Consider the following 12,391-nt stretch of genomic DNA (forward strand, 5'->3'; position numbering starts at 1 on the left):
ATATGGTCCCTACAAGACCAGGTCCAGTCTTTCTGGCCAAACTTCACATTTATGATCTACAACATTAAATTTGCAGTGAGGGCCAAGTGTGAATGTCTGTACAATAACAGCAGAGTTTCCCTTTATCCTGACTTTTCAGTTTCTTTTAAAACCGGCTAACTTCAAACCAGATTGTGATAAACTAAACAAAAAAAAACATTACACCTGTGCCACGATATATCTCTAAGATAAATTTAAGACACCTCATCTCTGCATTATTATAAAAAGTTTTCTTTGAATGTCTAATATTTCTTCTTGAAAATCATCTGACAGAAAATATTGTCCCTTACGATAGTTTAGATTACGAAGAGCCCCCGAGCCCCATACTCTAATTACCCCAGAGAGGTTTCACCACTAGTTACTCACTACTTACTGATGGAGACTGTTGAGTTTGATCATTTCAGTAGATGTGTTATTGTCTATACTCACAGTTTTGACTATAGTAGTTAGTACCCAAAATACTCTGATTTAACCCCTTCCTGCAGCCAGTTTTGTGTTCCTATCTAGGCCCAGTTTTCAAATCTGACGCGTGTCACTTTATATGGTGATAACTTTGGAATTCTTCTGTTCGTTGTCACCTGGCAGTTCAAAAGATGGCTACCACAAACAGGCTTGGTGCTATCTACTCCATTTTCCAGATCCCAGGGTTTGCCTTGCTCATCATCCTTTAACCCCTCTACATGGATTTGGACTTAGACAGAGACCCCCTAGGCTTGGGCCACAGTGTTATCTAATGTTCTGTGGTGTGAGATGGCAAGAAGAATAGTCAGATAGCCGGGTCAGAACATGGAGGTCAGAGAAAATACAAATTCACACAAAAGTAGTCAGTAAATGGGCCGAGGCCACAACAGGAAACAAATACACAAGCCGGGAGCTGAGCACAGAGGACTGAACCAGAGGAGAACAAGGCTGTATCTGGCAGCTTCCCGCAATATGCTTCCAGCTTTAGTAGGGTGCGGTGCTTTCCAAATGGCTGAAGCAGGGAGCAGATTACTCCAGCTGGACAGCACACACACCCATACTGGCAGAGTGGATGGTACTACTGGTCCCAGTCACCCTAATCTTAGTGGCTGGACAGAGCCTGCGCCGCCCAGAGCTTCTGGTTCTGACGTCTCCTCCATCACCAGCGCCGCCTGCAGGATGAATAAGGCAGCTCCTGGTGAGAGTAGCAGACGTTGCAGGAGCAGATCCCAGAGGAGATGGGACCCACTATTTGCAGAAGCCCTAATGTGACCAAATGTCAGAAAACCAGAGCAGTAGAAATCCCCATAAAGTGACTCCATTTTGGAAATTATAACCCTCAGTGAAATAATCTATAGGAGTAGTGACTATTTTGACTCCACAGGCACTTTCCGGAAATTAGCACGCAGGATGATGGAGAGTGAAAATTACAAATATATAATTTCATTACCCAACACATAGTGCCCAAATTGTGCTCCAGGAGACACACACCGTAAATTAAGTGGGTTCTTCTCACTATAGTAATGCCAAATACATGGATGCTAAATGTGTTTTGAGCGCACTGCAAGGCTCAGAAGTGAGGGGGAGATCTGACTTTGGGAGAGCGGATATTGCTGGATTGGGTTATGGAAGTCATGTTGCTTTTCAAAAGCCTTTGAGCCACTAATAATGTGGAAACCTCTGGTTTTCCATTGACAGATGATGGATCTGAGTGGGGACTTGTTTTTTGTGAGATGAGTAGAAGTTTTTATTGGTATTATTTCACCTACATAACATTGTTTGGTGGCTTTTTATTCCATATTTGGGAGGCAGAATTAACAAACAGTTGGACACTACACTCCACTGGTTCATCCTATGAGGTTTTCTATTAGACTGTGAACTGTTATTGTCTTGGTGAATAATGACGGCTAACATAGGGCAAAATAAAAAAAAAAATCACAGAAAAAGATACAGCCTTACCAACACCAAATCATATAACAAATGCACTAGCAGGATGCCACAGACGCCCATGATAAAGGTGGGGGCAGCGCAGGTGCAAAATACTTATGGAGCAACCACTCACAATCGTACCAATTCATGGAGGGAGTGGTTGCCTAGTATTAAAGATGCACACAGATGAAGCTTGCATAGGACGCCAGTCACACAGGTAGTTTTGATGCACAGTGTCTGACTTAGGATACTGATGATGTCCATACTGGGTAGGAAGGCTGCCCAGCACTATATAAGTGCACCCCACATGGACAGACACCCCAGTACACCCAACCAACACTAAAATGCTAATGCATTTGTTATCTGATTTGGTGTTGGTATGGCTGATTTTTTCTGTGATGTTTTCTTGCTAAATAATGATACTTTTACATAAAGTACATTTTTACGGAGAGTTTAAGTAGCAATATTCAACAATATAAATTTTAAGGATATGTTATTCATAAATAATAATTGGTTTTATTCTTGGCAGATGACTGTACCAGGAGATCAGTGGGACAGCTGACATCTTCAATTTTTAAATCAGATGATCTTGAGATCACACAGGATACAATTGAAGTGAATGCCATTGCTCCAGATATACCATCATCCATTCACAGCAAAGATCTGTCATCTGATCATTTGAAACAGTTCCTGTCTTCTGATTCATTACCGACTGCTAAGGAAAATCAAAGTCACAAAATAAGCATTAAAAAACAAATTGCTCCTAAAGCAAAGAAGCCATTTTCATGTTCAGAATATGGAAATAGTTTTTCCCTCGAAAAGTCTTCTCCTAAGCATCAAAGCATTCACACAGCAGAAACTAGATTTTTTTGTTTCAAGTGTGGGAAATTTTTTAACCAGAAATCAGATCTTGTTAATCACCAGCGAAGTCACACAGAGGAGAAGCCATTTTCTTGTTCAGAAAGTGGAAAATGTTTTACAGAGAAATCAAGTTTTATCAGCCATCAGAGAAATCACACAGGGGAGAAGCCTTTTTCCTGTTCAGAATGTGGAAAATGTTTTAGCCGGAAATCAGAATTGGTTAAGCACCAGAGAACTCACACAGGGGAGAAGCCTTTTTTCTGTTCAGAATGTGGAAAATGTTTTACAGCGAAATCAAGTTTTATCAGCCATCAGAGAATTCACACAGGGGATAAGCCTTTTTCCTGTTCAGAATGTGGAAAATGTTTTATCCGGAAATCAGATTTGGTTAAGCACCAGAGAACTCACACAGGGGAGAAGCCTTTTTTCTGTTCAGAATGTGGAAAATGTTTTACAGCGAAATCAAGTATTATCAGCCATCAGAGAATTCACACAGGGGAGAAGCCTTTTTCCTGTTCAGAATGTGGAAAATGTTTTAGCCGGAAATCAGATTTGGTTGAGCATAACAATACTCACACAGGGGAGAAGCCTTTTTCCTGTTCAGAATGTGGAAAATGTTTTAGCCGGAAATCAGATTTGTTTAAGCACCAGAGAACTCACACAGGGGAGAAGCCTTTTTTCTGTTCAGAATGTGGAAAATATTTTACAGCGAAATCAAGTTTTATCAGCCATCAGAGAATTCACACAGGGGAGAAGCCTTTTTCCTGTTCAGAATGTGGAAAATGTTTTAGCCGGAAATCAGATTTGGTTAATCACCAGAGAACTCACACAGAGGAGAAGCCTTTTTCATATTCAGAATGAGGGAAATGTTTTACAGCGAAATCATGTTGTATCAGACATCAGAGAACTCACACAGGGAAGAAGCCTTTTTTTTGTCCAGAATGTGGAAAATGTTTTAGCCGAAAAATAGATTTGGTTGAGCACAACAGAACTCACACAGGGGAGAAACCTTTTTCCTGTTTAGAATGTGGGAAATGTTTTGTGAAGAAATCATCACTTCTTAGTTCCCAAAGTACTCACACAGACGAGAATCCATTTTCATGTTCTTAATGCGGGAAATGTTTTACACGGAAATCAACTCTTAAACTTCAGAGGTCACACAGGGGAGAAGCCTTTTTCATTTTTAACCGAAAATTGTATCTTCATAAAGGGGTTGTCCACTACTAGGACAACTCCTTCTCATTCCTAATGTTTGGTCTTGTTAAAATAAAAACACTCATACGCACTTCCTGTTCTGGCGCTGTTCCATTGGTGTCACAACTCGCGTTTCTGTAAGGATGTTGCATCATACAAGATTGTTACATCACACAATCCTGCCCCCAATCAACGCCACCTTTAGACGCATTGTACATCAACAGGAAGGACATGGCCTGGACATAGCACCAAGAGAATGCACACACTGAAAGCACTCTCTTCAGACCATGCTCCTTGGGGAATTATAAGCAATTTACAGCCTCAAACATGACTTTCGATATGGAAAAGAAAGAAGAGATCAGAGGTTAATCTGAGGTCCTCCACCTCCGTCAGCATGTCTGGTATGCAGCGTTTCTTATGGAAGGTCTTATCTTCCTGCTCCGGAGCTATTACTGCCTGAGCTCAGCATGGAAAAAGAAGCATCCTTAACCCTCATGATGCCAGACAGCTCCAGACAGTAAGTCCTGCACCAACTTCTCTCTTAATGTAGGCCTCACAAGAAAACAGCTCCATAAATCTCCCTGTACTCTCACCAAAGCCCCCATGCTGAGCAGTGCTTGCTTCACAGGGACATTTACCCCACAGCCACAGGTTATTCTGATATGGGGAACAACATAACTTATTTGTATATCAGATTGCGTCTATCCCTACTAAAGAAGATATGGAGCAATATATTCAGAGGCTGGAGACCACATACATTACTGAAATACGTCCCCTCACTTCTATCCTGTCACAGCTTACTGACAAGGTACAGAGATTAGAGGATAATGTCGTCCAAGTTAGAGGCCATCATAATGCTCAGAAACTAACACTGGATCTTCACAGCCAGTAAATAAACCATCTGTTTAAATCACAATAATATCTGGATAAGGGGTATACCTGAAAGCATCAATGCACAAGTGATTATGCCAACACTGCGATCATTATTCATAGTATCCTTGGTGATCCTATTGATAAGGAGGTGGAGATTTATAAGGCGCACCGTACAATAGGCAATCATGGCCCAGATCCTGAGCATCCAAGGGACATTATCTGTCGCATACATTTTTTCAATGTAAAAGAGGCCATTGTGAGTAAAGCAGAGGAGTTGGGTCCTGGTGATTTCAATGGAAAACGCATATAATTGCTCACATATCTATCCTGAATGACACTTGCTAAAAGAAGGGTATTGAAACCACTACTTGATGCCATCCGGGAAAATGGCCTGATGTACTCCTGGGGGTACCCATTCCAGCTGTATATTTTCAAAGATCCAAGCAACATGAGACCTATTTGTGATGCCCTGGACATTCCATATATCTGACTGGCCACCTGCTCCACCATTGCCACAGAGAGTTCCAGCATGTCACAGAAGGCGTTCAATGGATCATGAACTTGATGGTGATGCAGCCAGATGGGAAAGGAACCTGCCAATCATATGAGCTCCTGAAATGAATCTTGTCTTCCCTGATGAGAGACAGTTTGCAGATGCTTACTTATTTCTTTAACCCCTTTAAAGCCCATGACATACTAATACGCGTCAGTGCCCTGGGCTTTAAGAGCCTGACCCGTATTAGTACGTCATGGCGATTGCGCGCGCACACAGGCTGTGCGGGCGCGATCGCCGCCGGGTGTCAGCTGATTGTTACAGCTGACACCCGATACTATGTGCAGGGAGCGGTCCTGCACCACCCCCAGCACATTAACCCCCGCGATGCTGCGATCGAAGTTGATCGCGGCATTGCGGGGGCAAGGGGAGGTGATCGGCGATACTCACCTCCTCTTCCGGCTTCCAGCGCTGTCTGAAGCGGCTTCCCGGGTGTTGCCATGACGACCCGATGTCGTCATGACAACATCCGGGTCACCAGACAGCAGGAAGATTGCTTGGACATGCGCAGTGCATCTCCAAACAATCTTCTCCCTGTCCAGCGCTGACAGCCTGCATGGCACAGGGATGGTGCTGCATTCCTGTGCCATGCAGGCGATCAGAATAAAAAAAGTGAAAGTCCCATAGTGGGACAAAGTAAAAAAAGTAAAAAAAAGTGTCTGAAAGTGAAAAAAAAAATAAAAAAAAAATTGTAAAAATATAAAAAAAATAATCCACTAAAAATAAAAATATAATGTACCCATCAATAAATATTATTATGAAAAAAAAAAAAACAATAAAAGTATACATATTTGGTATCGCCGCGTCCGTAACGACCTGACCTAGAAAACTTCCACTAGTTAACCCCTTCAGTGAACACGGTAAAAAAAAAATAAAAAAACAAAGCAAAAAACAATGCTTTATCATCATACCGCCAAACAAAAAATGGAATAACACGCGATCAAAAAGATGAATATAAATAAAAATGGTACCGCTGAAAACGTCATCTCATCCCGCAAAAAACAAGCCGCCATACAGCTCCATCATCTGAAAAATCAAAAAGTTAGAGCTCTCAGAATAAAGCGATGCAAAAAAATATTTTTTTCTATAAAATAGCTTTTACTGTGTAAAAGCGCCAAAACATGGAAAAACTATATAAATGTGGTACCGCTGTAAACGTACTGACCCGAAGAATAAAGCTGCCTTATCAATATTACCACATGCGGAGCAGAATAAAAAAATGTAAAAAAACACAATTCCTGAATTGTTGGTTTTTGTTTATTCTGCCTCCCAAAAATAGGAATAGAAAGCGATCAAAAAATGTCACGTGCCTGAAAATGGCACCAATAAAAACGTCAACTCATCCCGCAAAAAACGAGCCGTCACATGACTCTGTAGGCCAAAATATGGCGATGCAAAAACTAGATTTTACAAAATATGTGTCTTTTAGTGTGTGACAGCTGTCAATCATAAAAACCCGATATGATTCTGGTATCGCTGTAATCGCACTGACTCAAAGAATAAAGTAATCTCATCACTTATACCGCATGAGGAACGCTGTAAAAAATAAACGCTAGGGCTGGGGTTGGGGTTGTGCTAATGTTAGGGTTGGGGTTGTTTTTTTTTTCCAATGTAAAAAAAAAAAAAAAAGATGACGATATGGCGACTAGTGTTGAGCGCAAGTGCTCGTTACTTGAGTTTGCATCGGGTGCTCGGGTATGCACTGAGTATCGCGGGTGCTCGAGTCTCCGCCCCATATGCTTTGCGGCCAAAAAAACCTCGCGGGGATTGCATGCCATGCACGAGCGATCCCCGCATGTATTTTGTGGGTGTCTAATAACCGTGAAACATGCGGGCAGGGACTCGAGCATTTCACTTGAGCACCCATGATACATGGTGCATACCTGAGTACCCGATGCAACCTCAAGTAGCGAGCACTTGCGCTCAAGAGCAATGACAACTTATTCAATATGATGACCTAATGTTATCAAATTCTGTGTCGTACCTCTGGGTTCAAAATGTTCGCTATACCCCTTAATAAAATCCTTGAGGGGTATAGTTTCCAAAATGGGGTCACTTGTGGGGGAGCTCCACTGTTTAGGCACATCAGGGGCTCTCCAAACGCGACATGGTGTCCGCTAACATATTGAATGGAAAATTGGCTCAAATTGTTAGCGGACACCATGTTGCGTTTGGAGAGCCCCTGATGTGCCTAAACAGTGGAGCTCCACCACAAGTGACCCCATTTTGGAAACTAGACCCCCCAAGGCACCTATCTAGATGCATAGTGAGAACTTGGAACCCCTAGGTGCTTCACAAATTGATCCGTAATAATGAAAAAGTATTTTTTTTCCACTTTTTCATTTTTACGAATCAATTTGTGAAGCACCTGAGGGTTCCAAGTGCTCACTATGCATCTAGATAGGTGCCTTGGGGGGTCTAGTTTCCAAAATGGGGTCACTTGTGGGGGGTTTCCACTGTTTAGGCACATCAGGGGCTCTCCAAACGCAACATGGCGTCCGCTAATTATTCAAGCAAATTTTACAATCAAAAAGTCAAATGGCGCTCCTTCCCTTCCGAGCCCTACCGTGCGCCCAGTCAGTGGTTTTTCCCCACATATGGGGTATCTGCGTGCCCAGGGGAAATTGCACAACAAATTTTGGGGTCCATTTTTTCCTGTTACCCCTGCGAAAATAAAAAATATTGGGTCTAAAGTAACATTTTTGTGAAAAAAGTTAAATGTTCATTTTTTTCTTCCACATTCCAAAAATTCCTGTGAAGCACCTGAAGGGTTAATAAAGTTCTTGAATGTGGTTTTGAGCACCTTGAGGGGTGCAGTTTTTAGAATGGTGTCACTTTTGGGTATTTTCTGTCATAAAGACCTCTCAAAGTGACTTCAAATGTGATGTGGTCCCTAAAAAAATGGTTTTGTAAATTTTGTTGGAAAAATGAGAAATCGCTGGTCAACTTTTAACCCTTATAGCTCCCTAACAAAAAAAAATTTTGGTTCCAAAATTGTGCTGATGCAAAGTAGATATGTGGGAAATGTTATTTATTAACTCTTTTGTGTGACATATCTCTCTGATTTAAGGGCATAAAAATTCAAATTTTGAAAATTGCAAAATGTTCAAAATTTTCGCCGTATTTCCGTTTTTTTCACAAATAAACGCAAGTGATATCGAAGAAATTTTACCACAATCATGAAGTACAATATGTCCCGAAAAAACATTCTCAGAATCAGGGAGATCCGTTGAAGCGTTCCAGAGTAATTACCTCATAAAGTGACAGTGGTCAGAATTGTAAAAATTGGCCTAGTCATTAACGTGCAAACCACCTTGGGTTGTAAAGGGGTTAAGCATATAATTAGATATATCTAAATAGAGCGTTAGGTGCCACTCTTCCACTATATAGAATGTCTAAATTCATATAAGATCTTAGACCAGGATATAAGTTGAGTTCACATGATACTACTGTAATATCAGGCTGTATTACATTACTTGCTTTATATTCCATGGTTCCACCTAATAGGAATCCTAGAACTGAAAGTTTGACTTACGCCTGTAAAGACAACCCCCAGTTAGGGACTTGCATTGGGATCTGCTTGTTTCGCAATTTCCTACTGTTTTGATATATTCATTATCTATACTTCTTAGACACTGAGAGGTAGACATTACTATCTACCGTCTATACTTCCTCTTTTCTCTTAACCTTTCTCTCTTCCATTCCCCCTTTTTTTCATATAATATGGCACAACTCAAAACTTGTTCATTAAATGTCAGAGGACTTAATGTTCCAGAGAAAGGAGCTCAAGTGTTTTATCGTAGGCATAAACAGCACGTACATTTTCTCTTTCTTCAGGAGTCACACTTTAGAGGCGATCATATACTGTACCTCAGATTACTAATAGATATTATTCATCTTGGCGTCCCATAAAAATGCAGTTTTGAAGTCTAAGGTGCTGAGTATCGGCCGCCACAGATCACTGCTGCATACTATTGTAGACACACTGTCTGACACGGAGAGGAGGTTCGGGTTTGTTAAGATCTCCATCTACTCCAAAATTTTGACTTTGGCAAACTTCTATCTCCCTAATTGTGACCAAATTAAGACATGCCGTCATTACTTAAACAAACTAAAATATTTTGCGGAGGACCTTATCATCATTGGAGGTGACTTTAATTTTGTCTTGGATCCTTCTTTAGACCCGTCCCTGGGCTGGAGTCACCAATCTAAAACACAAACAAAAGCTTTGCTAATTGTGCTTTGATCTCAACTGGGCGATGTATGGAGGATACTACATCCAGACGTAAAGGATTATGCCTATTATTCTCCTTTACACAATATGCATAGCCATATAGTCCTTTTCTTAATTAGCCGTCACTTGCCTACATGGCAACCTACATCTCAGGTAGGAACTGCTGTATGGTCAGATCATGCTCCTGTACATTGTAACTAGCTATTGAACCCTTTCTACGCCCGGGTGGCGAGCATTTTTATTGGTATATGGTCTCCCATGCTGGTATGTGCTGCCCCCAACCTGTCCCCACCATCCTATCCTGGTATGCATGGCACCCCTCATCCCCATCCTGGTATGGATGGCACCCCTCACCCCCATCCTGGTATGCATGGCACGCCTCATCCCCAATCCTGGTATGCATGGCACGCCTCATCCCCAATCCTGGTATGCATGGCACCCCTCATCCCCAATCCTGGTATGCATGGCACCCCTCATCCCTATTCTGGCATGCATGGTACCCCTCATCCTGGTATGCATGGTACCCCGCATTCCTATCCTGGTATGTATGGTACCCCTCATCCCTATCCTGGTATGCATGGTACCCCGCATTTCTATCCTGGTATGCATGGCACCCCATTACTCATCCTGGTATGCATGGTATCCCCAATTCCTATCCTGGTATGTATGGTACTCCTCATCCCTCATTCTGGTATGCATGGCACCCCTCATCCCTATACTGGTATGCATGGTACCCCTCATCCTTATTCTGGTATGCATGGTACCCTTCATCCTGGTATGCATGGTATCCCGCATTCCTATCCTGGTATGTATTATACCCCTCATCCTTATCCTGGTATGTATGGTACCACTCATCCCTATCCTGGTATTCATGGTACCTCATCCCTATCCTGGTATGCATGGCACCCCTCATCCCCATCCTGGTATGGATGGCACCCCTCACCCCCATCCTGGTATGCATGGCACGCCTCATCCCCAATCCTGGTATGCATGGCACCCCTCATCCCCAATCCTGGTATGCATGGCACCCCTCATCCATATTCTGGCATGCATGGTACCCCTCATCCTGGTATGCATGGTACCCCGCATTCCTATCCTGGTATGTATGGTACCCCTCATCCCTATCCTGGTATGCATGGTACCCGGCATTTCTATCCTGGTATGCATGGCACCCCATTACTCATCCTGGTATGCATGGTATCCCCAATTCCTATCCTGGTATGTATGGTACTCCTCATCCCTCATCCTGGTATGCATGGCACCCCTCATCCCTATACTGGTATGCATGGTACCCCTTATCCTTATTCTGGTATGCATGGTACCCTTCATCCTGGTATGCATGGTATCCCGCATTCCTATCCTGGTATGTATTATACCCCTCATCCTTATCCTGGTATGTATGGTACCACTCATCCCTATCCTGGTATTCATGGTACCCCATCCCTATCCTGGTATGCATGGTACCCCGCATTCCTATCCTGGTATGCATGGCACCCCATCCCTCATCCTGGTATGCATGGTACCCCTCATTCCTATCCTGGTATGTAGGGTACCCCTCATGCCTATTTTGGTATGCATGGTACCCCATCCCTATCCTGGTATGTATGGTACTCCTCATCCCTATTCTGGTATGCATGGCACCCCTCACCCCCCCAATCCTGGTATGCATGGTCCCCTCACCCCCCCAATCCTTGTATGCATGGCACTCCTCATCCCTATCCTGATATGTATGGCACCCCTCATCCCCCCAATCCTGGTATGCGTGGTACCCCTCATCCTGGTATGCATGGCACCCAATTCCTCATCCTGGTATGCATGGTACCCCTCATCCCCCAATCCTGGTATGCATGGTACCCCTCATCCCCCAATACTGGTATGCATGGTACCCCTCATCCCCCAATACTGGTATGCTTGGTATCCCTCATCCCCCAATCCTGATGTGTGGCCCCCTCGCCCCCCAATCCTGGTATGTATGGCACCCCTCATTCCTTTCACTCTGCACACATACAAAAAAATAAGCACTTATACTCACCTTTCTTCCCTGTGCTCCAGCGCTGTGGTGTTCTGTTCTGCCGGAGGCCGGGGGAGGAGTGCGGCGCCGGAGTAGCGCGTGCCCATACCACGCTGTCCGGCGCCATTTTGCTGAAGACACACTGCAAATGTGTCTTCAGCAAATGGCGCCAGATAGCGCTATGCGCATGTGCTGACTCTGACGCCTCCACTCCTGCCCCGGTCTCCGGCAAAGAAAGGCGCCGCGGCAACGCTCCTCCCGGTCAGGTAAGTATGGCGCCGGAGATCGCGGTATGCGTTCTGTGTCTACGCATACTGTGATCTCTGGCACCATATACGCTCCTCTTACCTGTAACGGCTCCATGCCTGCTTCTGTCTGGAGCCGGACTGCTCAGGCGTGTCACGCTTGCGCAGTCTATAAAGGCTTCAGACAGAGACTCTCATCTCCCGTTATATTATAGATCTGACTATGCCGGACTCCACCAAGGCTTCAGATGTTGGAACCTAAATGATAATCTGACGAAAGACTCACTCTGTGTCTCAGACCTTCTTGAGACTATAGACTCCTTCAAATATATGAGCATGATGAAACTGCCTTACCATTTAAATGGGAAGCACTCACATGTGTCCTCAGAGGGATAATAATAAAACATAGACAAAAGCTAAAAAAAGGAGAGAACAGCTAAAGTCCCCATTTGCTTGAGCGGATTGATCTCCTTGACAAACAACATAAACAA

The 12,391-nt window shown here is 43.4% G+C and overlaps 1 protein-coding gene across 1 annotated transcript in view; it reads left to right on the forward strand.

Annotated features, from left to right (window-relative positions):
- Positions 1–12,391, forward strand: part of LOC141225676 (uncharacterized) — a 38,896-nt gene that overhangs the window by 987 nt on the left and 25,518 nt on the right. Inside the window, exon 4 of the mRNA XM_073667083.1 lies at positions 2,459–3,597. Within this exon, the coding sequence (XP_073523184.1) occupies positions 2,459–3,597 (1,139 nt within the window). The remainder of the gene's footprint in view (positions 1–2,458; positions 3,598–12,391) is intronic.

The sequence above is a fragment of the Phyllobates terribilis genome, unplaced genomic scaffold (assembly GCF_046119375.1).
Source record: "Phyllobates terribilis strain yellow unplaced genomic scaffold, ASM4611937v1 Scaffold_411__1_contigs__length_1673714, whole genome shotgun sequence".
Classification (NCBI taxonomy): Eukaryota; Metazoa; Chordata; class Amphibia; order Anura; family Dendrobatidae; genus Phyllobates; species Phyllobates terribilis.